The following is a 27,999-nucleotide window of genomic DNA, read 5'->3' as shown; positions in this document are numbered from 1 at the left end:
CGTCCCCCTCACCATGCTCCCAGGGCACATCCCCACACTGCCGCCCCCCGCAACTCCCAAGGGCGTCGGGGGCGCACCCGAAGAGGCGCACACAGGTGGGGCATCCCAGGCTGGATCTAGGGGCCAGACCAAGGCCGGCAGTGAGCTTGGCGGGGGCCGCCACTCTCCTGCCCCTCCCGCAGCACCGCCGCGCCTCCACCCCGGCCCCCACCCGGTCACTGGTGGCCTTTCCGGAGGTTAGGGCGGGAAACTTCACTTCCTCCCATGTCCTCTCCCACGGCCTCGATCCCACACCCTTGGGTTGGAAGTCTGAGTCAGTTCGAAACTGAGTCGCCGCGTGGCCTGGGGAGCCGACTTCACCGCTCGGCTCTCGGTTTCCCGGCCTGTAGCTTGGGGATGCTGGTCTCTCGGGGTTGGGGAGCGATTAGTCAGTGGAAGGCGCGCGGCCCCGCGCCGGGCTCCGAGGGCGCGCTCGGCTCCTAGGCGATGGCGAGCTGCGGGGTGGAAAGGCGTCGTGGCCCCAGGCCCCAGTCTCTCTGCTGGCACCCCTCACTCTCTCCAGTCTCAGGCCCCTTCCTCTCAGCTCCTCCCCGGGCCCCGCCCCTCGCCCTGCAGCCCCGCCCGCCCCCGCCCCCCCTCGCAGCGCGCTCCCGCAGCTGTCACTTTAGTGGGCGGGCCCGGGAGCTCGGAGGGGCCGGGCTCCGCCCGCACGGCGCAGCCATTGGCTGGCGCAGGTGAGGCCAGACGGCCTCCCGTCTGCGCCAGGGGCGGGCCGGGAGCGGATGAATGAAGCCGGAGTGGGCTGCGAGCGGCCGCCAGAGCGTGGTGCGCAGCGCGGCAGCAGGGCGCTCGGACGGTGAGTGCTCCCCGGAGCGCGGGCCGCGGAGGGTCGGGGCGCCTTCCTGGGGGCGCCGCCCAGGTTCGCCGGGCCCGACCTGCTGACGTCAGGAGCGCAGCAGGTACCCGCGGACGTTGGGCGAGTGGCCAGCAGGATCAAGGTGGCGCCGGCGCTGGCGCGGGGGTGGGGGAGGATGCCGGGCGGGATGCCGAGCCGGGCCCCGGCAGTGCGCCCAGAGCGGTCCTCCGGCGGGAGGGCGGGACCGAGCGCGGACAGGCGCCCCACTGCCCGGCTGCCTCCGGGGAATCGGATGCCAAGTGCGTCCCATCTAGCTGCCAGCTCTCCAGGCAGGAAGCCTCCGAGCAGGCGGGCGCAGGGGGAAGGGGATGAGTGGTGGTTGGGGCTCAGGCGGGGATGGAAGGAGCGGCCAGAGCAGGTAGCGAGCAGGTGGCCGGCCGCGCACGCAGGCGCAGGTCACGTGGGTCGGGCCAGGGACAGAGGAGCCTCCCGGAGCTGCAGAGTTGCGGAGGACCCCCCACCTCCGGCGTACGCAGCTGTGCTGAGTCAAGGAGAAAATCGTCAGCACTGAAGTTTCTCGTGGGCGGTCGCGCTTCGTTCGCCTCAGCCGCGCTCCGGGCACCTCCGGGAGGGGAGCGCGGGCGGAGCTACCCGCGCGGGCCGGGCTACCGGGCGAGCGCGCGGGGCTGGTCCCCAGCCGCGGAGATGCCGGCCTTGCCCCTGTCCCCGTCCCGCCACGCGAGGTTCCCACGCCCGGCACAGAGCCTTGGCTGGGACCTCGGGGGCCCCGGGGTGCAGGCAGAGGGCGGGGGAGGATGGTAACGAGGGTGCGGGCCCCCCCTCGGAGCCCGGTGGGCACACTTGGCCCCGGGCCGGGAAACCCGGGAAACCGAGGCAGACGCTGGGACTTCCACCTCCGCGGAGCGAGCGTCTGCCGGGTGGAACCGGTTGGGGAGAAGCCGGCTGGGGCAGTGCGGGTCAGTGCCCCCGCATGCTGCCGGCAGACTCGGCAGTGGGACCTGTGTCTGCCGGACACGCTAAGACCCGCGGCAGTTTTCCACAGGAGGGAACCAGCTTCCCCGTCCCTGCTCCTCACTCTGCTCTCCGGAACTTTCGTTTCCTGTCTAATCAGGAACTGGCCGTGGGGAGCCCAGCTGGGACCCGTGAGCCGCAAGCGTGGTGGTGCTATGAAGTTTTCATGCTGTGCTGGGCGGGCACCTGGTTTTACCGGCTCCGTATATGAATCTAACAATAGCAATCATAATAATGACAACAGGAGCTGTTTACTGACTACTTGGCATGTGCCAGGCCCTGCCCAAGTGCTTTGAGCGCTATTATTTCGTTTAATCCTTACAAGAGCAGCATGAGTTCTTGTGAGGTCACACGGCTAGTTCGAGGTGGGGAGGTCTGAATCCAGGTTTGTGTGACTCCGGACATTTCACAGCTCAGGGGGGAGAATTCGACCCAGGAGAGCCAGGCCTGACACAGAGCAGTGTCCCAAAAGGTGGGCCTGTGGCTAAGGGGACAAGAGCCTTTGGGGGGGTGGCCAGTGTCCGTGGGACGCAGGGAGGATGCCTGTTGGGGAGCGAGCCTGCACCGCCCGGCTTTCCCAGGTGCTGCTGGAGGGAAGGAGGAAGGGGCCTCCGTTGGACCCCCGCACTCCTGAGCTCCCAGCATCGGGACCTGTCCTGCTTTCCTGTTGGGCAGGGCAGGCAGATGCTACCTGGAAATTCTTCACCCAACTACTTCGTTCTGGGTGGCTGTGACCTAATTCGCGGTTCCTTGGGCGTGGCCCCTGAAGCAGGTGCTGGACAGGTCCCGATCAAGCGCCTCCCCCGAGCCGCGGTAAGGTGGCCAGTGCCTGGAGGCCCGGCAGGATGGTTGTGTGAATGAGGTCTTGGGGCTGCCCTCTATCCTCATTAGGGATCCCAATTGCAGGTGACTCAGCTCAGAGTAGGTCTCCCGGGGCCTTGATGGACCCTGGCGTTGACAAACCCATGACTGCAGTTTGGGTTCTAGGTCAATGTCTGGCTTCCAAACAGCAAAGGTTTCCTCAGCTCATTGTGAAATCCAAGTTGACTTACCAGCTTAGCATCGTCTCTACAGTGCCCTCCATCTGGAAGTCTCTGTGAGCGTTAATCCATTTCCCAGGTCAGCATTGCTGAGCCAGTATCAATTCATAGCTTTGTGGACTCAGGCGCTGGAGCGAATCCCTGCTTACTGTGGCGAGTCTGAATCCCTGAGGCCTCCGCGTGGGTCACAGGCAGGTAGCTGGAGCAGAGCCTGGTGCTTGAGGATGAGAGGGAGCTGGGCTGGGGCAGCTGGCCAGCGGGGGACCCAGAGGACTCGCCCGGCCAGACTCCTGCTTCTTCTGTTGTTTCATCCAGCCGGGGTGTGGACAGAGACCACGAAAATATTCCCTCCCAAGCCGCGTGGCCTCCTGTTCTCAGGAGCTCCTTGTCTGCTTTTGGAAGGGGAAGCACAATAATCCTCAGAACGTCAAGGCTGCACTTGTCCCTGGACATTCAGCTGCATGTCTGGCCTCAGCATGGTCGTGGTGGATGTGAGAGGTGACCACAGGGTAGGACCCGGTCTCCAACTCAGCAGGTAATAGGACAGGCTTCCCGGATTCCGCCCTGGGGAGCAGGAGGGAGGCACCAGCTCAAGCCTCAGGTGACTGCGGCTCTCGTGTGGCGTGGTGGAGCCCGGGCCCTGCCGAGAGGGAAGGGGAGGAAACCGGCCTGGCTGCCAGCTCACTGGACCCCAGCTTGTGTCCCCTCACAGGCTGAGGGGGACTCTTCCTGCTCTGGGCCCGGCTCACCCCACAGCCTGCTGTCCTCAGATGCCCCCTGTTTCCCCCTTGGTGGCCACGGCTCAGCCCCCTCCCCACCAGTGTTACACAGAATTAGTCTCTCGGACCACATTTCCAGGGGTGGGTGGACGCTTTCACAAACCACGTGTCTTTTGCAAAAGCCACTCACAGTGTGGCCAGATGAGGCCCACTGAGGACCAAGGGCGGGGCAGGGCTTGCTAACCAAGGCCTAGCCAGCTCCATTGACCAGTGTCCAGAGAGTCACAGGCTCCTGGGCTGTGGGGCTTCCAACAGGTCCTCTCCTCCCATGCGGGCCAGCTCCACAGGAGCACCCTTGCCCAGGGTGCCGCCTGTTCTCGGTGGCTGTTTTATCTGGGAAGCCTTGGAGGTACCTGGGGCATCACTCCTCGACCCAGCCGGAGAGGGTGGCACCCAGTCCCACCCCGGGCTTGCTTGGGGCCCTTGCATTTTGTTGTGGGGGTCTACCTCCCAGCAAGCACCGTGGGCCTGATATTTGGATCCACAGGCCTAAGAGGCCATGTGGAAGTGGCTGAGCCCAACCTGTGCCCAGCAGGGCCGTCGTGTGGACAGAGCCTGCTCCCCCCAGCACCCCCAACCCTATGAGGGCCCTTCTGCAAGTCTGTGTTTCTCATGAGCCCCAAGTGGTGCCTGGACCCACTCTCTCTTCTCCGTGACGTCAGTTACAATAGGGAAACTGCGGCCCAGAGAGGCCCAGGATGGCCTGAGGTGGGAGCACCTGCCTGGCTCCGAGGCAGCTCCTCTGCATCCTCCCCCTGCTCTCGCACCTGCCCTGGGATGGCATGGGGGCCTGTTTTGTTCTCAGCTCTGTGGATCAAATGTTAGGAGTCGGAAAGATGAATAAACTTGTACACACCTCCCTCCAGCTCCTCCTGCCCTCCCCTCACTCCTGGGCTTGAGCCTAGGAGACAAGGGTGGGAGCAGGGACGTCCACACTGCAAGGGTGGGAGCAGGGACGTCCACACTGAGACAGCAGGACACTCCCTGAGGGACGGGCTCTTCCGGGCTCTCTCTGAGACAATCCTTCATTGTTGGCCTCCATGCGAAGCAGCTGGCTTCCTGCCCGCTCACCTGTGTGTGGTCACCAGGTATGCAAATTGGGGTATACCAGGCGCTGCTGTGGCCACCCAGATCCCGCCACCGGGTGTCTGTCCCATAAATAGCTTTGAGTCTCATCTTCGAGAAGTGAAAGCCCCTTCCACTCACCCACTCAGAGGAAGAGACAGCAGGATGGATGTAGGAGGCCAGAGAAAGGAGCTGCCTGGAGAGTCCTCGGGCCATGGGGGGAAAGACCGAGGGTCATGAGGGTGGGGCAGGGGAGGGGACGGCCCACGACTCAGCAGTGGTGCAGGGGCTCCGGCAGGGGCTGCTGTGTTGGTGTGGGACATGTCACAGTGGTGTGGGTTGTGCCTGGCAGCCTCCGAGCCATCAGGTGCAGCGAGAATCTACTGGTTGGAGCATAACGGGAAAAAGAAATGAACCCTGCGATTCTTCCCCTGCTTCCAAGCTCCCTGTGGTGTTCAGGATGGAGACTATGAGCGCCCCTAATGTGGCCTTTGCTCGGCCAGAGCTGCTGCAGCCAGACTATCCCACAGGGAGCCAGGCAGCCGAGAACCAGGGGCCAACACTCAAGGCTTAAAGTATTACTCTCGGCAATCCTGCGTCCTTCCTACCTGCCCTGCTTTGCAGATGGCCTCCAACTGGAAAGTGAGCACGTGCATGAGGCCCTGCGTGCGCGAGCACTGCGGACGTCAGTGAGCAGAGACAGGGTGCGCGTGTCACAGCTGCTTCAGGCCTTTATTGACACTGGATCCCAGTTCTCACAGACTGGGCTATGGGGAGCCACCCACACGGGGCCATTGGCTTCTCACAGTGCAGCTGTCTGGGGCTTGTGAGGAGGAGGGTGGGGGAGGAAGGGGAAAGGTTTGAGGAGAGGGGATGCCTCAAAGTGCAGCTGGTGGGCCAGGCCAGCGTGTGGGAGTTGGAAGAGAATTGTGGTCTCTTCCTAAAAGTGTGCGTGTGCACACACACACAAGTGCATACACACGCATGCACACACGCACACCCTCCCCCTCCCCACCGAAGCCCCAGGTGTGGAGCCCCTATCTGGAGCTCAAGGGCACACATTATCCTCCCGCTAATCCCTCTCACCTAATCCTGCAGGGCTGTGACTCTCCCCAGGGGGACGAGGCCGAGGGCCTCTGGCAGTAAGACAGAGACCCCCACAGACGCCTCCTCCTGCCTCCCGCCTGCCTGGGGACTGGCCAGGGGATGGGGTAAAATTCCCCTCAGAGAGTGGGCTCCCTGCGAGAGCTTCGTGCTGTGTGGCCGGAGGAGGAGGGTTGCTCTCTCTCCTTGAACACACGGACATGTTTTCAGCTTGTGTGTCTCTCAGGCCAGGAAAGTTATCTAAGGCTTCATTAGAGCTTCTCCAGACTCGGATGTTCTCCCACAGGAATGAAGGGAGCAGAGCAGCAGGGAGGGGTTAGGCCAAGCGGTGAGCAGGTGCCCCAGGCCCCAGCGGCCACAGTGGCTGAGGGGGAGGGGGCTTGGCAGAGGCAGCAGCCGGCTCCACTCCCCAGGGGGCCTCCTTCCTGCTGTCATCTCAGTTTGGGGATCACATGGCACCCGGGAGAACTTATCCCTTGTCCTGGGGCAGCAGTCGAGCACAGGCTGTGGGGAACCCCCAGCTTGGGGGGAAAGTCACCGTCCCTAACATGGGAGCAAAGGACCTGCCTCCCTTAATGGGGGGATTTCGGTGGGTCTGTGTGTGCACGGGAGAGGGCCCGGCCCCAGCCGGGCCCACGGAGTATTCATAAACGGCGATGGTGGCAGGGTCCTGTCAGATGCCTCTTTCCCGCAGCCCTGTCCCCGGGCCTGTGTGGCAGCGCGGGATCAGCTCCAAGCGGCTTGTCTCCTGCCTCCCCCTGCTCTCCACAGCCTGGGCTGTTCGGATGGGCAGCCGTGGGCAGCTGGCAACTGGCTCTTAAATAACTGCCCCAGGGGTAGGGGCTGTGGCTCCTCGTGGACAGGACGGTGTCCTGGGGGTCCCCAAGCCCCAATGCCAGTGCAGGCCCTGCACACAGCAGGTGTTGGAATAGAGCTGCTGCTGCATTGGGCAGGGCTCTGCAGAGGACACAGCCAATGGGACAGAGATATACAAAAAGATTTACTATAAGAGCTTGGCCCACGTGATTCTGGAGGCTAGCAAGTCCAAGATCTGCTGTGGGCCAGCTGGGGACTCAGGAGAGGGGAAGCTCCCAGTCTGAAAGCTGGACCCAGCCGCTGTGGCGAAAATGCCCTTGTGCCTCACGTGGCTCCACTGTCCTGCAGGACCCATTTCTGCAGCCGACCCGTGCCGAGAGATTACCTCTTCGTGCACACACACGGCAAGGCCTCCGTTGAGTCCCAGCCAAGCGTCAACATAACCGTCTGTGCGTCCACTCCTGGAGCAGAACCTCCCTGTCCCCCGCTTCCTAACAGAAGGACACGCCGAGCACACGTTGGTGCCTAGAAGTTGCCACGTGAAATCTTGGTACAAACTCGGGACTTTCCTCTGGAAGACCGTGGAAGCAGGACCGTCCTTGCGGCTGTGAGACTCCAGGTGTCGCACAGCCTGGACTCGCTCAGGATCTGGCCCCCGCCTGCTGCCGAGCAAACATCCCGGATGCCACCTGTTCCATCTTTGGCTGGAGGGCCCATCCTTCCCCTTTCTGACTCTGCTATTAAGGGCAAAAGCCTTCCAGAGAGAGAATCTGGCCTTCCAACCAGGAACTCGGTACTTGGAGCAGAGCTCTGGGCGTCATAAACGACGATAATAAGAGGTTGGATAGGCACTGTCATCTGCAAGCTGACTTGACTGAGAAATGGCCTGGCACAGAGAAGGTGGGAATGCACCCCACAGTCAGGCTGCTGTGGGTCCTGGAGACTCGTCAGAAGCGGTCTCCTGATGGAACCGCCAAGGAGGCCTCGGGGCTGATGGATCAGAGTGGCGCCACTGAACTCAGCCTGTGCAGGTGTAACCGCCGGCGGTCGCCTGGCTAACATCTGAGATTGGATTTTCAATTTGCCACTTTAAATGTATGTGATATGTGTGATTTGGGGTTGAGCTTTAAATATTTATGTCAGATCCAGAGCTTTTCATTCAGGTAACGTTCTAGCACTCACTTGGAGCTGTTTGTTGGGGCTTCGTTGTGGCTTTTATTTCAAATAGGAGGTGCTCTGTTTGCTCGTGGCCATTCCTAACTCTCCTCAACCCTGCTGGAGGTCTGGCCCCTTCTGTCACCGGTCACCTGTTTGTCCTGCAGCGGCCAGGCTGAGGGTGAAACAAGCCCAGTGCTGGGGGTACAGAGGGGGCAGGTGTCAGACAGTGCCGGTGTCTTGGTCTTGGGTCTTTAGATCACTTGCTGGGAACACCCACCTGGGACTCCGAGGTGCTCCTCAGCACTGACCCTCCATCCCCACAGGCCACTGGGCCGCCTCTCTGAGCACCCTGCCGCCCTGGCCAGCCCCTTGGCCTGGTTGGGGCTCCTTCCCTTTGGGATCTGTCCCCGCCCAAGGATGAGGTCCAGTGCTCTGTTGTTTGTGTGTGTGCGCACGTGTGTGTTTGTGTGTGCGAGGGTGAGGACGGTTATGTGTGCACATGGTGTGCACACAGATATATGTCGGCACACCGTGTGCACCTGTGCGTGCGTGTGCACGTGTAGATGCATCGAGGAAGACGACTAGAGGAAAGCACAGCACACGGCTAACACACGATGGCCTCTGGGCCCTGGGATTTCCCGTGAGGTCGAGCCTGTCCCGTAGTTTCCGCGTCTCTGGTCGCCAGCTCTTCTGAGTTGCGGGGCTGGTGGGTGGCAGAGCCGTCCTGTCTCAGGGCTTGTCGCTCTCATCTATGCTGTATGCGGCGATCCGAGTGCTTGCCGTAAATGTGCGCTGGGTCCATCTTGGCTTCAGAAGCCAGTCGGTTCCGTGTGGAGGAGTATCGCCTTCCGCTCCTCTTGCAAGCTTTGACTGTTCTTCTCACAACGTGAACATCACCCTTCCTTAGGCCTTCTCCCTCCAGCTCCTCTCACACTGTGCCTGCCATGCCAGCCTGCACAGAGGTGGTGGCACTATAAATAAAGGCCGGGCGTGGTCCCTGGTGCCCGAAGAATGGCCTCGGTGGAATTTCTGCTGTCTGCGCACCGCCTCCAGATACGGTGGCCGACAGCCTGGCAGCACCAGTTCCAGAGTAAACAGCCGGCCCCGTGTGTAAATGCCATTGGTCACAGGTCTTTCAATAAAGTGTCAGTGGGGACGGCTGTGACGCACACACACGGGCTCTGAAGCCAGATGGTGTGGATTGGATGCTAACTGCTGCGTGGCTTTGGGAAAATTGCTGACCCCTCTGGGCCAGCTTCGCTTCCCTGTAAGATGGGCCGTGGCCAGGTGTGCACCAGCGACCTGCACACAGAACCTGGGAATGTGTGATGTTGCGGTGAGGACGATGCTGAGGCGTCACCGTGGAGTGGGGTCTTCAAAGCTCACGGTGTTCCTCGACCAGTGACATTGGCACCCACGGCCCGTCCCGGGGAAGGCCAGAGAGGAGCCAGGGTTGGGGGGTGGCTTAAGTTAGCTAAGAGGGCACGACCTTCCACTTGCACAGAGGAACATGGTGGTAGCCACTTGCCCGCTGCCTCGGGGAGATGGCTTTGCGGACAGGGCCAAGGAGCAGGCGGAGGCTGTGGCGGAAAGACCGGGAGCCCCCAGCCCCTGGGGCTCAATCCGCAGGGGTGGGGATCACTGTGCCACCCTCTGGAGGGGCGTGGGGAGGGGCTGGCGCTGTCAGATCTCTTCAAACGCGAAACTGCCCCTCCCCAGCCCTGGGTATGGACCCACCCAGGCTCCTCGTCCCATCACCCCAGGTCGGTTCCGCTGTGTCTGCGAGGACAACACAAGATAAAGCCATTCTTTGATTTAAAAACAAACAACAAACAAAAACCAGCCACCTGCCCTCCAAGTGCTGAAGGATCTGTTGGTGGCTGCGAAGGCCTCTTTGCTCTCTGTCCACAAACGCCCCTGCCAAGGGCAGCGCTCCTGGTGTCCCCTCCCTGCCCACAGCCCAGGGCAGTGGTGAGTGACGCCCGCCCACCTTGCTCACCTCCTGTTCTGAGCATCTGTCTGTTCCGCTCAGACTCCACCTCCCCCCAGGTCTGTGGCTCCTGGATCCGGCCATATGTGACCCCTCGTTGCCTCCTCCAGGGCAGTGGGAGTGTCCCAGGGCCGCTGTAACAAAGCACACAAACCAGGGGACATAACAGCACAGAGATGTGTCGTCCCCCAGCTCTGGAGATTGGAAGTCTGAAGTCTAGGCTCCAGGGGAGGCTCCTTCCTGCCTCTCCCAGCTTCTGGGGGCCCCAGGTGTCCCCTGGGTTGTGGCCTCATCCCTTCCATCTCCACCTCCATCGTCATGTGGCTTCTCTGTGTCCTCTTCTAAGGACACTTGTCACTGGACTTAGGCCCACACCAGTCGAGGATGACCTCATCTCAAATCTTGAATCACATCTGCAAAGATACTGTTTCCAAATAAGGTTACACTCAGAGTGTCTGGGTGGAAGTGCCTTTGTTGGGGGGGCCATCATTTGCCCCCTTCCAGGTCCCCAGTGAGGGCCCAACACAGCAATGTTCCATGACTAGTTGCCTTGAAGAAATCTCAGCCTAAAATTTGAGCTGAAAGACAACTGTGGAGGCGACGCCAGCCCTCCTGGCAGCAGCATCTCCCAGGGTCGGCCCCACGCCCCAGCGTCCCCGTGTGCGGTGGGGGTGTGGGTGGAAGTGAGGCCCTGAGGCCAGTTGCGTCTGGGTCTGAGGACCCCTCGAGGCCCCGAGTCGCTGCTACTGGGGCCCCAGCCCTCGGTGAGGCCAGCAGGCAGCTCCCCCACGCCTCTGAGTGCAAGCCGGTGGTGTTTCTCGTGCCTCCGTGGCATGATCTTCTCCAGAGTGACCGTGCTTCAGACACGTTGGAGCCTCTGAACGTGAAGTGGCCCAACCCAAACGGTGACAGTGTGTCAGTGTCCTGGGGCTGCCGGACAGAGAGCCACAGACAGTTATCTCCATTCTGGAGGCCGGGAGTCCAAGCCACGGGTGTGGGTGGGGTGTTCCTTCTGAGGCGGGAAAGGAGACTTAGCTCCTGGCCTCTCTCCTTGGTGTGGACGGCTGTCACGTTCACACTGTGCTCTTCCCGTGTGCATGTCTGTGGCCAAATTTCCCCTTTCTAAGGACACCAGTCCTAGTGGACCAGGGCCCGCCCTGACGACCTCATTTTCCCCAAGTCCCGTCTTTAAAGGCCCGGTCTCCAAGCACGCTCACTTTCTGAGTGCTAGGGTTCGGGTCCGACAGTCTCTTCTTTGGGGAGGACACAGCTCCGCCCATGGGAAGTATGTTGCATTTGCCAGAAGACCCTCATGCAGGGCACCCAGGAGCTGTGTGAGTACGGTGAAGACCAAAGGTTTTCTATCATGGTGACTGCATGTGCGTGTTGACTGGTTTATTTCTGGTGGAAAACTAGCCTTTTTCCTCTTAAGATGCACCTGGAGTCCTAGGCAGCCTTGGGGCATCCGGGAGGAGCTGTTTAGCCGGCAGAAGCTGCCGCCCGTTCTAAAAGCAGGTGTTGGGGGGCGCTGGGGATACACAGGGAGCCCCCAGGAGCCTCGTGATGCAGCGATGTCTCAACTAAGGCCGAGCTCCTTCTGGTCGGTGGGGCAAGCAGTGGGAAGTGAGGGCCCAATCAGGCGACAGGACAGGGCCGGCGGGAGTTCAGCAGGAAGGTGGGATGTTGGTGCTGTTAACTTGTCCCCAGAGACTGGTGCAGACTGTGCCTTGGTTTAGCGTTTTGAAAAACCTGCCACAGGCAGGGAACGCAGCTGCCGTGGAACGAGTAAGGCCCAGTGCCGCCAGCCCTCTCTCCAGCGTCGCCAGCCCTCTCTCCAGCGCAACCCCAGAGCTGGTGTGCCTCCTGGGCTGGGGTCCGGGCCTCGGCGCTTATCCCTCTCCTCATTTCCCACACTCTACAGCTCTGGACTAGGAGGCATTTCTCCTTCATGCTAAAGGGCAGCTAAAGCTGGTGGGTGTGAGTTTAGGGGAGAATCCAGGCTCAGCGGAGAGAGTGTGTCCACGTGGGGAGGCTCTCAGGCTCTGCCAGCTGCAAATGGCAGAACCCACAGCTCACACTGGCCGAGCAAAGCCATGGGGCAGAGTGCAGGTCAGGGTGATTCAGGGGCTCACACGGGTGTCTGACTCGGTCCTGCCGTGTCTCAGCTCTGCTCACCCCTTGCGGCATCGCTCAGGTGGGCTGTGCCCTATGACTCATCGGGGCACATGCCCTCCCCCTGCCGAGCTGTGGCGACAGACGTGCTGCCCCAAGTGTGGGTCCAGGTGGGGCCCTGGATTTGGGGAGGGGACTGCTCAGGGCGGGTCAACTCCACCAGACTGGGTACCAGGTAGGCAGAGCCACTGGCTACCCTGAAGGACAGGGTGTGCACAAGCATTCTCACCAAGATGTAAATGCGTTCAAGGGTAGATGCAAGTTTGCTCACCATAAATTCTTCTCACAGAACAAACCGGCCCCTGGAATACCGTTTCACAACTTCCGTTGCTGGCACTGTCACCCCCTCGGCAGAGATGCCCCAACACTCGATGGGGGACAAGCCCTTCATCTCGATGCCGCAGCTGGTCTTCCCCAGCCCACCCTCGGCCGGGGACAGCGGGTGTGGCCGCACCCCCCCCAGCAGGCGGGCGTCCCTCAGCTCGCCCCTGAGCCACAGCACCCTGCCTTCCGCTGCCCATAGCCCCCTGGACTCCTGCAGCCGGCCGCTGTGCAAGCCGCCAGCCGAGAAGCTTGGGCCCCCGGCGGCCCGTGAGGTGCGCTACGTGTCTGCCGGACCACAGAACCCGGCGTGTGGCTGGTGGGCCTTCACCCCCGAGTGCCTGCAGGCCTTCAACACACCCAGGGGCTTCCTGTTCTTCCTGTGCGTGGCCTCCTTCCTGCAGGGCATGACAGTGAACGGCTTCATCAACACTGTCATCACCTCCATCGAGCGCCGCTATGACCTGCTCAGCTACCAGAGCGGCCTCATCGCCAGCTCCTACGACGTGGCCGCCTGCCTCTGCCTCACCTTCGTCAGCTACTTTGGGGGCAGCGGACACAAGCCCCGCTGGCTGGGCTGGGGTGTGCTGGTCATGGGCGCCGGCTCACTGGTGTTCGCGCTGCCCCACTTCGCTGTGGGCCCCTACCAGGTGGAGGTGGACGAGGGCGTTGGGACGTGCCGGGCCAACGGCAGCGTGGCGTGCGGGGACAGCACCTCGGGCCTGTCCAGCTACCGGCTGGTCTTCATGCTGGGCCAGTTCCTGCACGGTGTCGGCGCCACGCCGCTCTACACGCTGGGCGTCACCTACCTGGACGAGAACGTCAAGTCCAGCTACTCGCCCGTCTACATTGGTGAGTGGGGCCAGCCAGGGGATGAGGTGGGTGTAACTGTGGCTGACACTGACCAGGTGCCTCCTTGGAGCCTGGCCTCATCCAAGCCCTTATGTGCATTTCCCCATTGGCCCCACGTGATCACACGTGGTCACCCGTGGCCACAGGTGCTCCTAGGTAAGGTAGCAGGTCCACAGGTGCTCCTAGGTAAGGTAGCAGGTGAGCACAGGCCTTCCGTCACCTGGAGCGCCTCAGGTGGTGGATGTGGTGCGGGGGGGGGGGGGCGGGCAGTCAGGTGCAGAAATGCAGGTGTGTGAGGGGGCCTCTCTTAGGTGGGCCTGTGTGTCTTCTGAGTGTCAGACACTTGTGGGTCCCTGGGTGGTGGAGCAGGGCGTGGTGGGCCCCCAACGCTCTGCTTCCCTTCTAGCCATCTTCTACACCGCGGCCATACTGGGCCCTGCAGCTGGCTACCTAATCGGAGGCGCCCTGCTGAACATTTACACGGAAATAGGCCGACGGTGAGTGACTGGGCTCCATCCTGCCTTTGTGTCGCTCACGCTACAGAGAAAGCACCACACTGTCTGTACAGGACCCGAGGGCCCCTGGGCGGTGGTTCTCGCAGAGCCGGGTGCGCGGCGGGAGTGTCTGTGCCCTTGGACGGCAGCCCCAAGCAGGAAGAAGTGCAGGCCAGCCTTGCTCTGGGGCAACTGGGAGTCTGTGGGTGGCGTTGACAGCCGGCCTGAGGGGGGCAGTGTGGACAGACGGCTTCCCGGAGCTGGGTGGGACCGGGCCACAACTTCTCTAACGCCATTTGCATAACTGAGAGCTGGTTTTCCTGCTGCCAACCTGAGATTCTTTTGTGTGGGGTTTTCCACACCAAGCAATTCTCTCCCCACGCCAGCTGGGTGTCCTAAATTCAACTCCCCGGAGTCAGTGTAGACCCCACAGGTTAAGGGCTCAGTCCCACAAGACCACCCCACTTCAGACACCAGCCAGTACTGGGTCCCTGGGTCACCCACAACTTCTGTCCACCTTGGCCACAAATCGGAGGTCCCCGTGACCCCCTCCTTGGGCTCGATAATTTGCTGGAATGGCTGACAGGCTCAGGAAGGCATTTTACACTCCACTAGGTGTCCAGGTTATCACACAGGGTACAACTCAGGGACGGCCAGGTAGAAGAGATGCCCAGGGCGAGGGGTGGGGTCCACGCCCTCTCGGGGTGCACCCCCTCCCAGTACCTCCTCACACTCACCACCCAGAGCTCCCCAAATCCCTTTGGTCAGGGTTTTTGTGGAGGCTTCGTTACGGGGCACAATTGATTGAATCATTGTCCATGGATGATCGGCAACTTCCCAGAGGCCCGGGTGTGGGGCTGACAGTTGCCGCTCGCTAATCACATGGTCTTTCCATGACCAGCCCCACTGGAAGCCCTCTAGGGTCCCACCAAGAGGCCACATTGGAACAAAAGACACTCCTGTCACCAAGGAAATTCTAAGGGGCTCAGGAGCTCTGTGTCAGGAACCCAGACAGAGACCAAATATGTATTCTTACCATGTCACCTTGTGTTTCTTTCATTTCCTTGTGTCTTTTGTTTGTGATGCTAGTTTTTGTGAATTTGAGCAGGAGAGAGACAGAAAAAAACAGAGCGTCAGGGAAGGAGAGAGGGAGGAATTGTGTCCTCCGACTGAGCGGGCTCTGGGGGCTGGCCCGTCTCCCATGGGAGGGCCCGTCCTGAAGTCTCCCATCTGGGATAGTTTTCCTGGCTGTCTGCTGAGACATGCAGTGGGCACCGCTGCACCAAGGGCTCTCTCTGCAGATGGCCTGCTCCTCATCAAGGTTTCTAGTGCTCTGACCTGGTGGTACAAATGCCACCTCTGGCCTCAGGTTGACTAATACGGTCATTCTGTGCAGAGCGCCCTGAGGTCAGTGGGCTCGTGTCCCTCACTCTCCACACCCTCCCCCGCTCTGGGATCTGGGCCGCTTGGCACGAAGGGGAGACGGGCAGAGCGAGGCCAGCGTGGCCTCTCTGTGGGAGAGCAAGGCGGAGCCCCTGCCCACCTGTTGAGGGCTGCACTGCTGTCTAGTGGCCACACGGGGCGCCGGCGCTCTCTGCGTCCCTTTTGGTCCTTCTGGGCCTTCGGCTGGCCTCTGCCCTCCCCCCTAGATTTCCCCCATTGATGATTCTTTCCCACTTACCTCTGAATTTGAAAGTGCACCTATGTGCAGATTGTGGTCCCAGGCGAGCCCCAGCTGTGCCTTCCGTCCCCTGAGCCTCCTGAAGCCAGGGCACCAGCTGCCCCCGTCCCCACTGCTTTGGGGTGGGCACCTCGTCCTGCTCTTACTGGGAGACCCTGCCTCTCCTGGGCCCCAGCCCGCATGTGGCCTCATTGGGAGGCAGCCCCTGGGGACCCCAGAATGGGCGGGGACCTGAGGCCAGAGTACAGTGGGCCCTCGTGGACTGGTGAGCAGAGGGATGCCCAGCATGTGCCCTGGATGCGTGTGGGCTGGACACTGACCCCAAGTGCCTCTTCCCACAGGACAGAGCTGACCACCGAGAGCCCACTGTGGGTCGGCGCTTGGTGGGTCGGCTTTCTGGGTGCTGGGGCCGCCGCCTTCCTCGTCGCAGTGCCTATCCTCGGCTACCCGCGGCAGCTGCCAGGTGGGTGCCCCTCCGCCCACCGAGTGAGCGGAGGTCCTGCTCCTTCTCCTGGTCATTTGGGAGAGTCTGGGACCTTAGTTTTTTGGGCAGGTGCTGCCACCCTAGAGGGCAGGCCTGGCCAGCTCGTGGGCTCCCTCCACCCCGTGGCCTCTCCCCATTGGGGCCCCGGAAGGAGCTTGTTTCAGCCGGCTCGGGGGGCACAGTGTCCCTTCAATTACTCTCTTTCCCTGTGGCCCCAGGTTGTTCCCTGCTGGCTCTCTCCCACCTCCCTTTCCTGCCAGCCTGTCCCTGTGTGCATCCCCACACTCCAGACCGTCCCTCTGTGCAGCCCCACGCTCCAGCCCGTCCCCCTGTGCAGTCCCACATGACAGCTCTCCCCTCGCCCTCCGTCCACCGGACATTCCCAGACCCTGGAGAGGATGGGGGTGTTGGGGCGGGGAACTCGAGGTGGGCCTCTGGTCCCTGCCTCTCGCTGACGTCTGTGTGCTCCCAGGTTCCCAGCGCTACGTGGTCATGAGAGCGTCTGAAACATACCAGTTAAAGGACAGTGGCCACAAGGCAGCCAGCAACCCTGACTTCGGGAAAACCATCCGAGACCTGCCTCTGTAAGGACCTTCGGGGGTGAATGCGCCTCTCGCCTGCACGTGTGTGCCCCAAAGGCCCTTCGGGGCTCCCACGCATGCTGGGTCTTGGCCCCAAACTAGGAGAGTCCATGTGACCCCTCCAGGGCCAGTGGTGAGGGCAGCTCCGGACCCTCCGTCATGACCTGGCAAACTTAGCTCTCAGCCCCGAAATTGGGCTAAAAGATTGGGGAGCAGCAGACAGACCTCCTGGGCTGCAGCCGCCAAGGGCTGGTCTAGATGAAAGGGCCTCAGCCCTCGCTCTGGCTTATCCTCTGACCATTTCATTAAGCACCACATGCGCGTGGCCCCCGGAGGCTGCAGGCTGGTGCCGCCCTCCTTGCCTCAGGGTATCCAAGGACCCCGGAAGGAGCAGAGCCGTGTGTGACCCTCCTGCCCTCGCCGCCCCCCACCTGCCCCTCCTCTCAGGCATGCGGATATCTGTTTTCTGTCTTCACTCTGGGTTCTCCTGGTCCTCATTGTGCATGACCTGGTCTTGCTTCGTGGTCTTCATGCACAGTCGGGACAGACGGAGGCCTGGGCTGCCAGGGTCTCGGGGACGTGGGGCCTGGGGGGCCCGGCTGCCCAGCGCCCCTCTTCACGTGACCAGGCGTTCCATGGGGGGCTCTCCCGGGGCTGGGGGAGGAGGGCTTTGGATGGCCACCCACCCGAGTCCTTGGTCTCACCGAGCGCCCACTTGTCCCTGCAGCACCCTCAAGTCTGAGCCTGAGAATGGCTGCCTCCAACTGGCCACACTGGGGGCCGGGGCTATTAGCGGCGGGAATGAGCCCCCATTGTCTGTCTTCAACACAGGGAGGCTGAAGGAGTGTCAGTGCCAACGGTGGCCTCCAGGGAAGTCCCCGTGCCGTCCAGGCCTTGCTTCCTCTCTGGAAGTGCTGGGCCGGAGCACACCAACAGCCTGGTCCCCAGTGGACCCAGGACCGTGGGCCAAGTTAAGGAAGTTTATGCCCCAGCTCAGTTCCCCAAACCAGTTGCTGGTAATAAAGTAAATCCCAGAACACCTGCCCTCTACTAAGGTCATGACTAGTTCTCTGAGCAAATGCAACACAAGACTTTCAGCCGAGCCACATACGGGCCGGGATTAAGAAAGGAGTAAGTTTGCATACCACTGGGGAGAGTCACCTCCTGTCCGAGCCTAGCTGAGTGCCCGAAGCCAGGGCAGGTCTGGGCAAGGCCTGGGGAAGTGACCAGCCACAACCAGGGCCCCCACCCCCTCACACACACACGGAGCAGGACCTGAGAGCCCCACCCCCGAGAAGGTGCTGGGGAGGGCTGATGCCCGAGCCCACCGGAGCCCCCACTCGGCCGGCACCCTCTCTGCGTGGCATTTCCTCCACAGCCGTTCTTTCCCTCAGGGACGTGGGACCAAGTGGTTGAGCAGAAAGAAGCCTTTTCAGGGCTCAAGTTTGAAAGTCAATGGAAGGACTCGGGTCCTCCCACTTCAGTCAGGACCAGGATGAGGCTGTGAGGGCTGGTCAGCAGTTAATCTGAGAGAGTCAACGAGCGTCCTGTAGTTGCTGTGTCTGAAAACCCGGGTGGGCGTCCCTCCTTAGTCAGCTCCCTCCTGGCACGTTCCTACTTTCCAGAGTCCAAGTCACTGTTGGCCTGTGTCCTCAAAATGAAGAACAATCTGAGGGTCAAGATGTCCAAAGTCTCTCTGACAAGTGCCGGGAGGTGTCGGGGCTGACCCCTGGACCCCTGGACCCAGGCTCCCTCCCGGGCGAGGATGACTCTGGGGTCTGTGGAAGCCAGTTCTCGGGAGCAGGAGGCACACGGGGACAGACACAGGTGCTTGCCTCCCTTTGTAGAACAGCCCTCAGCTGTAGACTCGGAGAATGTACACAAAGGAGGGCCACTCTCCCAGCCAGCTGGTAGTAGTTGTAATAGCCGGACAGTGGTCACTGAGAGAGTGACCTGTCCTGCCCTGACCCGGGCTCCAGAAAGAAATCTGCCCCCGCCACGTCACTCACACATTCTAGGGACAGGGACATAACCGCCTCAACAAGCTCCTCTGTGCTGGGCCAGGCGCAGGTGTGGAGAAAAGCCGTGTGTGGCCGGGGCGATGGCTGCCCCACAAAGGTTGAGCCGCCTCACTTCCAGACCCTGAGTGGTGGTCATCTGTGTGTTTCCCATTCTGAGCTCTGCCTCCGTCACTGCCCGGAAAGGAGGGGTTTGTTTCGTCCTGTTTCATTTCACTCGTGATGTCTTGATGGTCCCTCAGCATCTTACACGTTTAAACAGCGCACTCGGGTGCCACACTGCTGGGCCCCCAAACCTTAACGAAGCCAGAGCCCAGTGCAGCCAGGAGGGGCCCTCAAGAGCCTTTGTGCTCATCTCCCAAGCGGATGGATGTGGGGCAGGGCCTGGCGCCGAGCCCGCCGCTCTGCTGTGACCCCAGGGGAGCAAGTGGAAGCTGCGGGGTGTGATGTGGCACCTCCAGGTTCACGGCCCACAGCCAACACTCCTGAAACCCATCCTGCAGAGCCACCATCTCGCTCCCCGCTACAGGGAGACAGAGGCTTTGTGCCCGCCTTCCCTCCCCCCCCCGGACAGGCCAGGTCCAAGGGGCGAACACCAAGACCCTTCCTCAGGCCCTGGCTTCACCCCCACCAAGTGCTCCCCAAAAGAGGTTTGGGAGCCAGCCAAGCCCCCCAGGGGCTCCTTGGAGGGGCCTCTCTCTCCAAATCCACAGGGCTTCTGGCCCCTTCTCGAGGGCTGGGGGTGGAGAAGGGCCCCCCTCGGTGTCCCAGTCCCCTGTCGAGGGGGCTTGTCCAGTCCCAGACTTGGAGCCCCACAGCCTCCTGGCTCCCGGTTCAGGCCCCTCTGGTCCTCACAGCTGCCCCTGGAGGTGATTAAATAGTGTCACAGTCACTTGGCGTCTCTCCCCACACCGAAGCCGGAACTCTGGCCAAGGCGGTGATACCGTTCTTCCATGGCCAGATCTAGCAGCTTTCACAACAAGCCACAGGCTCAGATTGGAGGCGCCAGTTCTCCACCTGCCAAAGCCCAGCCTCGCACCCCCTCTTGGTTTCTCTGGAATAGATGTGGGGTGCCCACAGCTCACCTGCATCCCACTCCACTCCCCTCTCAGAACCGGGGCTCTCTGTGCTCAGGTGGGAAGGGCCATGACCTCAGGAAATGGAACTTCCTCACACGCTGGCTCTGGCTCACTCTGACCTCTGTCTCTTCTCTCTGGTCTCCGTTGCCCGCTCCCCTGTCCAGCTCAATCTGGCTCCTCCTGAAGAACCCCACGTTCATCCTGCTCTGCCTGGCTGGGGCCACTGAGACCACTCTCATCGCCGGCATGTCCACCTTTGGCCCCAAGTTCCTCGAGTCCCAGTTCAGCCTGAGTGCCTCGGAAGCTGCCACCTTGTTTGGTGAGAAAACTCTCCAAGTCTTGGGGGTCCCCTGCTTTCTTGTTAGTTCTCAGACGGGGGAGGGTTCTTTGAGCATCTGCTGGAAAGCCCAGATAGCTCCTCCACCCGTGAGCACGTGGGTGTGTGGTCCAGCCAGGCAGGGAGACCCCGAGAGCCAGCCTCTGGGGCTTTCAGACAAGGTGACACTGCTGCTCTGACTATTTACAGAAGCAGAACCGTCCTGCCCCAGGGTGGTGTGGGAAGTGCTGACCACAGTGTGTGCGGCACACTGACCAGCTCTCTCCGCAGGCTCCAAGGGGCTGTGCCACCCTCCTAGCAGGAGCCCGCTCTAGCTGGGGGGCCAGGTTGGGGGGCTCCTGATCACTGCACCGCCCGCCTGCCACCTGGGGCCGCAGCCTCCGTCATCCTTGGCTTGTTGCAGAAGCGGTTTGGGTCGTGATACCCACTGGGCACCCTCGGGCCTGGCCGTCCCCGTGAGCTGGGCAGCCGGTGTCCCAGGGTCTCACAGGACCGTGAGGGTGGAGATTCTGGACCTGCCCAGCCAGAAGCATTCTGTGGCCAGAGGCAGGTTGGCCCTCCCAGGAGAGGGGAACCCTCCTCAGAGCCCCCATTTCTGCCGCTGTTCATGGGGTAGCCCTGTGCTGGGGGCACAGCCTCGGCCTCCCCAAGAACACGCCCGGCAGAAGGTGTGGGGTCGTCACGTACGTGGGGTTAGTGTTGGATGTGGGGCTGATCCTGGCCGTGGGGTCAGCACCACGTGTGGAAGGTGGGGTGCATCTGAGCACATATGGGTCAATGCCAGCCGTGCCCCACCCCTCAGGGAGGAGGGCATCAGGTTAGGGGCCCCACCCCCCCTTCTCTGATTAATGCTCCCAGACACCCCTCCTTCCTGGCCGCTTGGCTGACCCTACATACCCAGACCCCCGCCCACAACTGCTGCCCCTTCCCCACAGTGACCCCCTTTCTCTGTGCCAACACCCCTCTCCTGGAACAGCTGCATCCTCTGGGATCCCCCTTCCTGCACCCCCAGAGCTGGCCTCCATCACTGCTGGGGAGATGAGCCCGCCGAGTCCTGGGGGCTTTGAGGTGGCCTCCACTGCCCCTTAGCGAGCCCCCAGTGCCATGTGCACCTGCCCCTGGGATGGCCTGGGAGCGACATGCCAACTAATCCCAATTTTTCACTAAATGGCAGAGGCTGCAGGGTCTCCAATGTCCCCTCATGCTGGACTTGGCGGAGGCCTTGGTGGGCCTCCTGTCAGCTGGGTCAGGACCTCTCCTCGTCCCAGTCCTGCCCAGCCCCTGCACCAGCAGGCCCCTGACCAAGGCTCTCCCAGGGGGCCCCCGCCCCCCACCCAAGCAGTGGCTGAGAGTGCAGGTCAGGGCCGGGTGCAGTGACTGCCAAGCCCGGTGTTGCCACACGGACAGGGAGTGATCACTCTGGGCCTCAGTTTCCCCATCTGTACAGTAGAGATAATAAGACCCAGTGGGCTAATGGCCCCACCCGCAGGCTCCCGAGGACTCACTGAGCCCGTGCCTGAGCCCCTCCTCTCCCGCAGGGTACCTGGTGGTGCCGGCAGGTGGCGGCGGCACGTTCTTGGGCGGCTTCCTGGTGAACAAGTTCAAGCTCCGCGGCTCAGGTGTCGTCAGGTTCTGCCTGCTCTGCACCCTGACCAGCCTGCTGGCCGCCTCCGTGTTCTCCCTGCACTGCCCCAACGTGCCCATGGCCGGCGTGACGGCCAGCTACGGCGGCAGGTGAGGGCCGGGTGGCACCTGGGTAGAGGGGAGACCCCAGCACACCTGTCAGGGCCCCGACGGTCCCAGGAGGGCGGGGGAGGCAGGGTCAGGACTTGGGGTGAGGTCACTGTTTGGACACCAGCAAGGACGACCCCTCAGCGGGATGCCAATTACACCAATTAAGGGGCATTTATAAACGGCACCTGAGCCTCAGTCTTGTCGTCTGGAGAAGGGGACGGTAATCGCCCCAGCTCCGCGCTGTGTGTTGATGAGAAAGGGGCCCAGGACCGGCTCCAGGCATTGCTGTGTCATGGGAATGTGGGGACCAGCCCATCAGGTGGCATTGTGGGAATCTCTAAAATAGATGCAGGCTACCTGCCCCTGGGCCCTGCGATTCTTCCCCGGGAATGCCCGCGGAGGTGACAGGGCGGGGCTGCAGAGTAGAAGGGTGCGGTTGTCGTGTGGTTGGAGACAGCTGGGATCAGAAAGCACCTAGGAGTTGGTGGCAGGTGGACGGCTGAACTGCCACAGTCCCCACCTGGAGGCTTGGCCACCCTGAGGGGAGGGGGAAGCGCCAAGACTTTACGGTGTAGAGTGGACAAACAGAAGGAGCAGGACAGTGGGCACAGTGTGCTCAATCTGAGCGAAAGAGGGAAAGGGTGCAGTCTGTGGTCGCTGTCGTGTGCACGGATACGTGATCTGTGCAAATGTGCAGGCGCAGGGCGCTGGAGAACAGGGTGCCGGCATGGGGGGTTTGTACTTGGTACCCTTTTGTCATTTTCGCGTGTTGAGCCACGTGAACGCGTGGCCTGTCCACCACGCAGATCAGTTAGGGGACGTTGCACACACGCTGGGGAGCAGCGCGGGGCTGGGTTCGCTTTGCCGTGAGAATTTCCAATGATTCCCTGAGCAAAGGCAATGCAGGGAGCACGGTTCCTCGGGGGCAGCAAACCCAGCGAGTTCATGAACCCACATTCGTGGGCTGGTGGGGATGAGACCGGAGGCTGTGCCTGTGTCCGTGGGGCGCCTTGCCTGGCGCTGGCCTCCGTCCCACCGCCCCGTCATCTCCCACCCGCAGCCTCCCGCCCCGAGGCCCCCTGGAGCTGATGGCCGCCTGCAACGCCGACTGTGGCTGCCGACCGGAACACTACAGCCCCGTGTGTGGCTCCGACGGCCTCATGTACTACTCGCCCTGCCACGCAGGATGCCCAGAGGTGACTGTGCCCGGCCCCGGCGGCCAGAAGGTGAGTGCGGCCGCTGCCCAGTCCCCGTTGGCGCCCGGCCCCGGGCGGGCCCCTGTGCCTTCCTCCTGTAATCAGCGCTCTTGTTGCGCCCCTCAGGTGTACCGAGACTGTAGCTGTGTCTCTCAGAATTGTTCCTCTGGTTTTGGCCATGCCACTGCAGGGAAATGCACTTCAACTTGTCAGAGAAAGCCCCTCCTTCTGGTTTTCATATTCGTTGTAATTATGTTTACCTTCCTCAGCAGCATTCCTGCGCTAACCGCCACCTTACGGTAAGCCATGGGCTGGGTTTGCTCTGTCCGGAACCTTCCCTTGCAGCACGCTGAGGTGGAGCCTTGCAGGTCCTGCGGGGTACGTGCCGGGTCCCCCGGAAAACTGTAGCAGGAAAGAGCTAACGCCACCTGGGGAGGCGGCGATGCGGCCCGGGGCTCAGCTGGGACTCAGCCGCTGGGGTTGGGGTATGACATGGTGAGTGGCCACACTTCCCAGGGCGCTGACGCTGTGGTCTTCCATTTCAGGTGCGTCTGTGACCAGCAGAGATCCTTTGCGCTGGGAATCCAGTGGATTGTGGTTAGAATTTTAGGTACTGTGCAGTGTGAGGAAGCCAGGCACAGTTGTGTAGTGTGTTCACTGCACAAGGGCACCCAGCAGGTGTCTCCTCACCATGCTGGTAGGCATCCCGGCACAAGGCTGTGCACACCTCAGGGAAGGACGCCATTCCCTAACGGTCCGCTAGAGGGACCCATGGTCCTTTATTTGCCCAGAGAGTGCCTTTCCCTCATTAACACGAAGGCTCCATGGGAGTCGGAGATCATGGGGAATCTCCCGGCTGATGCCGAGTCCCCAGAGGAGGGAATGTTTAAGCCCCCTTGGCACTGCCTGAGAACACCAATGGCCAACGCCACTTTCTGAGGGGCTGCACATTACGGGTCTCTGGCACTGCCCACACCGCCCTGTCTGCGCTAGGCGTGTTGGGCAGGGTCCTGAGGGAGTCTCTCTCCTCAGGCGGCATCCCGGGGCCCATCGCCTTCGGCTGGCTGATCGACAAGGCGTGCCTGCTCTGGCAGGACCAGTGCGGGCAGCAGGGCTCCTGCTACGTGTACCACAATGCAGCCATGAGCCGCTACATGCTCATTGCCGGGCTGGTGTACAAGGTGAGGAGGGCTGGCGTCTGCTCCCAGGGGCACTGGAGGGAGCAGGTCCAAGGGTCTACTCCAAAAGGCCAAGGGCCTTCTCCAGCTCGCTAGGGGGTCCGGGCACTCACTCCCCTGGGATCTCCCGGCAGCTTAAACCCCACTGGGCAGGGTGGCTGTGAGCATCGCTCCTGCAGCCGGTTTCCAGAAGCGCATCCTTTCCACGTTTAGAGCCGTCATTGTTGGGCCGCGATGATGTGATGACAGTAGAGGGGACAGTGGGAGAGCAGGCCCCGGGGCCACAGGGCCACCCCCAGGTCACAGCCCAGGCGTTAGGAGTGGCTCCCTGGCCTCCCGGGGCCAGCCCCAGCGCGGCTGGTGGTTTGCCAGTGGCTCTGGTCAGCTAAGGTTTCGGAGACAAAGACCGGCTGCTCCCTGCAGGAGCCACTTCTGGCAGGCGGCTCACTCCTGGGCCGGTCGGCTGCGTGGATCCACATGGACATTACTCTGTTTCCAACCTTAATGAGCCTTAAGCCCATCCTCTTTCTTAGCCTGACCCTGTCTTCAGACTGTTAAGGGAAACTTCGTGCTGTATCTCTTGGCTCATGCTTGGTGGGGAGAAGCACAGCATCTGTATTTTCAACTTCCCCCTATGGAGGAAAGGGCACAAAACCTTGCAAATAAAATGAACTCCTAGGCCAATCCGCTTCTGGAGGGAGGACTCAGGACTGTTCCACTGGCTGGAGCCTCTTGCCTCAAGCCTTTCCCTGAAAGTCCTCGAAAACACAGAGAATTCTCAGCCCCTTTGGTTTATCTCCCAAGGATTAGCATAAAAATAGCCAAGTGGGAGAAGGATTTGTGGCTCTGGGTGAGCAAAGGGTCACTTGTGAAGAGCTCCGCCCTTCCCAGGGAGTGTCCCCTTCCTTCTGTGTTGTGTGGACCCTCTGCCCAGGGCAGCAGATGGTACCCGGGGCTTCTGTCTGCTCAGATAAAACCCCGGGACCTCAGCACAGCCAGCGTGGACCACAGTGGTCAGCGCTGGCTTCTAAAGCTCGTGATAATCTTAACAGGGAGAGCAGAGAGGTACCGCCTCCAAATACCGTCCCACTGATCCATCACCAGGCCACAAAGCAGAAACAGCCTCGCTCGTTAATGCGGTTCAGGCCCCTCAGCCCTGTGATGTTCCAGGAAACAGTGGGTGTTCCTGCTAAAACCGCATCTGCATGTTAAATGTATACGTGGGTATGCAGAGGCCAGCAGGCGTGCCCACATTGCCATATTCAAGGCCGAGGGTGATACCGTCATGACCCGTGAGGTCGGCATGGTGGTTGAAGTTGACATCCCGGCCGGTACTGAACAGCTCCCAGTTAGATTCCTGGGGTTGCCCCAACATCGGACCACAAACTGGCAGCTTAAAACAACAGAAATTGATGTTTTCTGAGTTCTGGAGGCCAGAGGTCCACAATCGAGGTGTCAGCAGCGTCTATTCCTTCTGGGCTCTGAGAGAGAGTCCGTCCCAGCCTCCCCCAGCTCCTGCTGCTGCCGGCAGCCCTCGGTGTCCTTGGCTTGTGGATGCCTCACCCCCATCTCTGCCTCCGTGTTCACACGGCCATCTCCTCTGTGTGTTTCTGTGTCGAATCTCTTTCTCTTTTCTCTTCTGAGGACACCAGTCACTGCATTTGGGGCCCACCCTAATCCAGAGTCATCTCATCTCCAGATCCTTAACTTAATTACATGTACAAAGACCCTTTCCAAATAAAGGTCCCGTTCGCAGGTTTTGGGGGTCAGAACTGGGACATATCTTTTGGGGGGACACTGTTAGCCCACGACAAGCCCTCCCACCTCACCAGTGCCTCTGTTGTTAGTCAAATGGTACTTTTCATTCCTTCACTAACAGCTTGGTGTCCACACCAGGCTGGCCATGCAGGAAAGATGAGTCTTCTCGCCTGAACAGGGGTCCTCAGGACCTCGTGAGAACCCAGGGCCGGGCAGGGGGCTCAGGACTGTGAGCGTCCGGGGCTTCTGGGCGGGTGGCTCTGGTCCAGCGGGCTCCTTTCTCCCCAGGTCCTGGGCTTCCTCTTCTTTGCCGCTGCCTGTGTCCTGTACAAGCCCCCAAAGGGATCTTCCAACGGCCTGGAAGCTTCTCTGCCCAGCCGGTCCTCGGCCTCCGACAACCCTACAGGCCTCCAGGATGACCCCTCAGCCCTCCAGCTCCAGAATAACGTCTGATGGCCCACATGCCCGTCCAGGGGCAGGGGCCAGCCACTCGGCACTTCCAGAGACATTGCCTCATTTCTCCCCAGAAGGGCTGACCCCCTGCTGATTGATCCCCCAGCTCTGAGGACCCTTCCAAAATCTCCCATTGGACCCTCGGGGGACTGAGCCGGGAGGTGAGTCTGAGCCTCAAGGGCACCAAGGAGAAAGAATGTGAGGCACACCTGAAATGGACGTGCCACCCTCCTGGCCCCAGCCGGCCCTGGCCGGAGGGGAACGGGGTGACTGCTCTCCCGCTGGGAAGCATGTGGCCCCGCGGCGCCCGAGGCAGCGCTGCCTTCTCTTCCCTCTCCCTGCTCATTCCACGTTCTCCTGATGTTTCCCAATGGACGCAGCCGGATGGCGTAGACAGGGGCCTCGGGGACCCCGGACACGTTAACGGGGGGCTCTGAAGACAGCCTATGCCATCTGTCCGTAACTCCGTCCGTGCTTATGAAAGTGCAGAAGCACCCTCGGGTTTAGGCAAGACGCTGCCCATCTCTCTTGTTTCTTTTTTAAACGGATGTGTGAAGCTGGTGGCTGCCCGGCAGTTTATAAGTTACTGTTCCCTCCGGGAGATGCAGAAGCATCCACCACGACCTTGGATGCGCCCACAGAACTGGCGCTCGGCTTTCATTGACAGCGCACGGCGCTGTGGGGTCGCTCGATGGAAGGTAGAGAGCACTGACCCCACTGTGGGGGCGCCAGCGGGCCAGCTGGTGCTTCTGAACCGTCCACCGCGTCTTGCACCCGGCCTGGCCCTGACCTCCTGGTGAAGGGGGAGCTGGGTGTGAGGCCGTCCCCAGGGGCGCGGTCCTCGTGGAGCTTCTCCTGGGTGTTTTGTTCAAAACCTGCTGTCGCCTCCTGTCCTCAGAGCTGCACGGCCCCACAGGGGTAAGGGAGCAAAGTGCATAAGCATGTATTTATGGACCTGTATTTTGCATAAACACTTATCTGTAGAGTTTGTTTTTGTCTGATGGTGTGGTGGGCATGGCAGCAAACTCATAGGCACCTGTGTGAATTCTGCCCGGAAGGTGTCGAGACGTCCATGGGATGCGTGTGTGTGGGCACCTCAGCTAAAATTGTGTGTACGTAAATATATTTTAATATTTAAAGCATAGTCCCTGTCCGGTGTGTTTTATTTCTGTGAATTTGCACATCCTTCGTGTGGGTTTTTGTGAGTTTGTGCCCCAAAGTCTGCGGCAGGCTGCCCCGGGATGAGCACTCACTTGGCATGGGGTCATCCCGGGTAGGCGTCCCCCCCTCACCCCTCCAGGACCCCTGCCCCATTGTCACGCATGCATCTCCCCTCTCCAGGGTCCAGTGCCGGGTAGGCTTGCATCCTCAAGCGGGGTCCCACTTTCAGCCCTTTCATGAATGACCTGAAGCACTGGGATTCCGGTCACGGTGGCCGGACATGCCGTTAGCGCTGGAAGAGCGTGCACGAGCGTGTGCGTGCCCACGTGTGTATGCACGTGTGTGAGAAAAGGAATGAAAGGGAGACCAGGCGGTGGGTGGCTCTGTCCCTAAACATCCACATCTGAAGGAGCAGTGACCAGGTTGGGCTATGACCCTGTCGGCTTCGTCTCCTGGAGGGTCAGGACATGGCAATCCGAGTGCTCCCAGATGTTTCTGGGAAGAAGCAATGGTTGAAGCAACACGGAAACGGTCCAGTTGGTGGCCCTGCAGGCTGAGGTGCCTCAGGGCATTGGTCCAGTCTGACCAACACCCGACCCCGAGTCACTGCAATGCCAAAGGCGGAGACCCACCCACCCTGTGCCATTTGAGTGCCCTGAG

General features: G+C 61.3%; 1 protein-coding gene across 2 annotated transcripts; it reads left to right on the top strand.

The window, feature by feature from the left end:
* Positions 1-778: 778 nt before the first annotated feature.
* Positions 779-27,322, top strand: SLCO4A1 (solute carrier organic anion transporter family member 4A1). Of its 2 annotated transcripts, none has more exons than XM_058562335.1 (12): positions 779-856; positions 12,302-13,185; positions 13,592-13,682; positions 15,702-15,823; positions 16,317-16,428; positions 19,687-19,841; positions 21,398-21,593; positions 22,654-22,819; positions 22,916-23,088; positions 23,335-23,399; positions 23,822-23,970; positions 26,014-27,322. In XM_058562335.1, the coding sequence occupies exons 1-12, from the start codon at positions 783-785 to the stop codon at positions 26,176-26,178; spliced, it is 2,352 nt and encodes a 783-aa protein (XP_058418318.1). In that variant the 5' UTR covers positions 779-782; the 3' UTR covers positions 26,179-27,322. The 2 variants fall into 2 exon arrangements, with proteins under 2 accessions (XP_058418318.1, XP_058418320.1); XM_058562337.1 differs by lacking the exon at positions 779-856 and adding an exon at positions 875-959.
* Positions 27,323-27,999: the final 677 nt, after the last annotated feature.

The sequence above is a fragment of the Diceros bicornis genome, chromosome 19 (assembly GCF_020826845.1).
Source record: "Diceros bicornis minor isolate mBicDic1 chromosome 19, mDicBic1.mat.cur, whole genome shotgun sequence".
Taxonomy (NCBI): Eukaryota; Metazoa; Chordata; class Mammalia; order Perissodactyla; family Rhinocerotidae; genus Diceros; species Diceros bicornis.
The sequence above is the reverse complement of the archived record's forward strand: the minus strand, read 5'-3'. Positions and strand labels throughout refer to the sequence as shown.

Excerpts from the sequence above, each read along its gene's own strand:
- SLCO4A1 (XM_058562335.1), top strand. The coding sequence starts at position 783 with ATGAATGAAGCCGGAGTGGGCTGCGAGCGGCCGCCAGAGCGTGGTGCG. Across the intron at positions 13,683-15,701 it reads TACACGGAAATAGGCCGACG|GACAGAGCTGACCACCGAGA; the intron begins GTGAGTGACTGG and ends CTCTTCCCACAG. Across the intron at positions 15,824-16,316 it reads CTACCCGCGGCAGCTGCCAG|GTTCCCAGCGCTACGTGGTC; the intron begins GTGGGTGCCCCT and ends GTGTGCTCCCAG.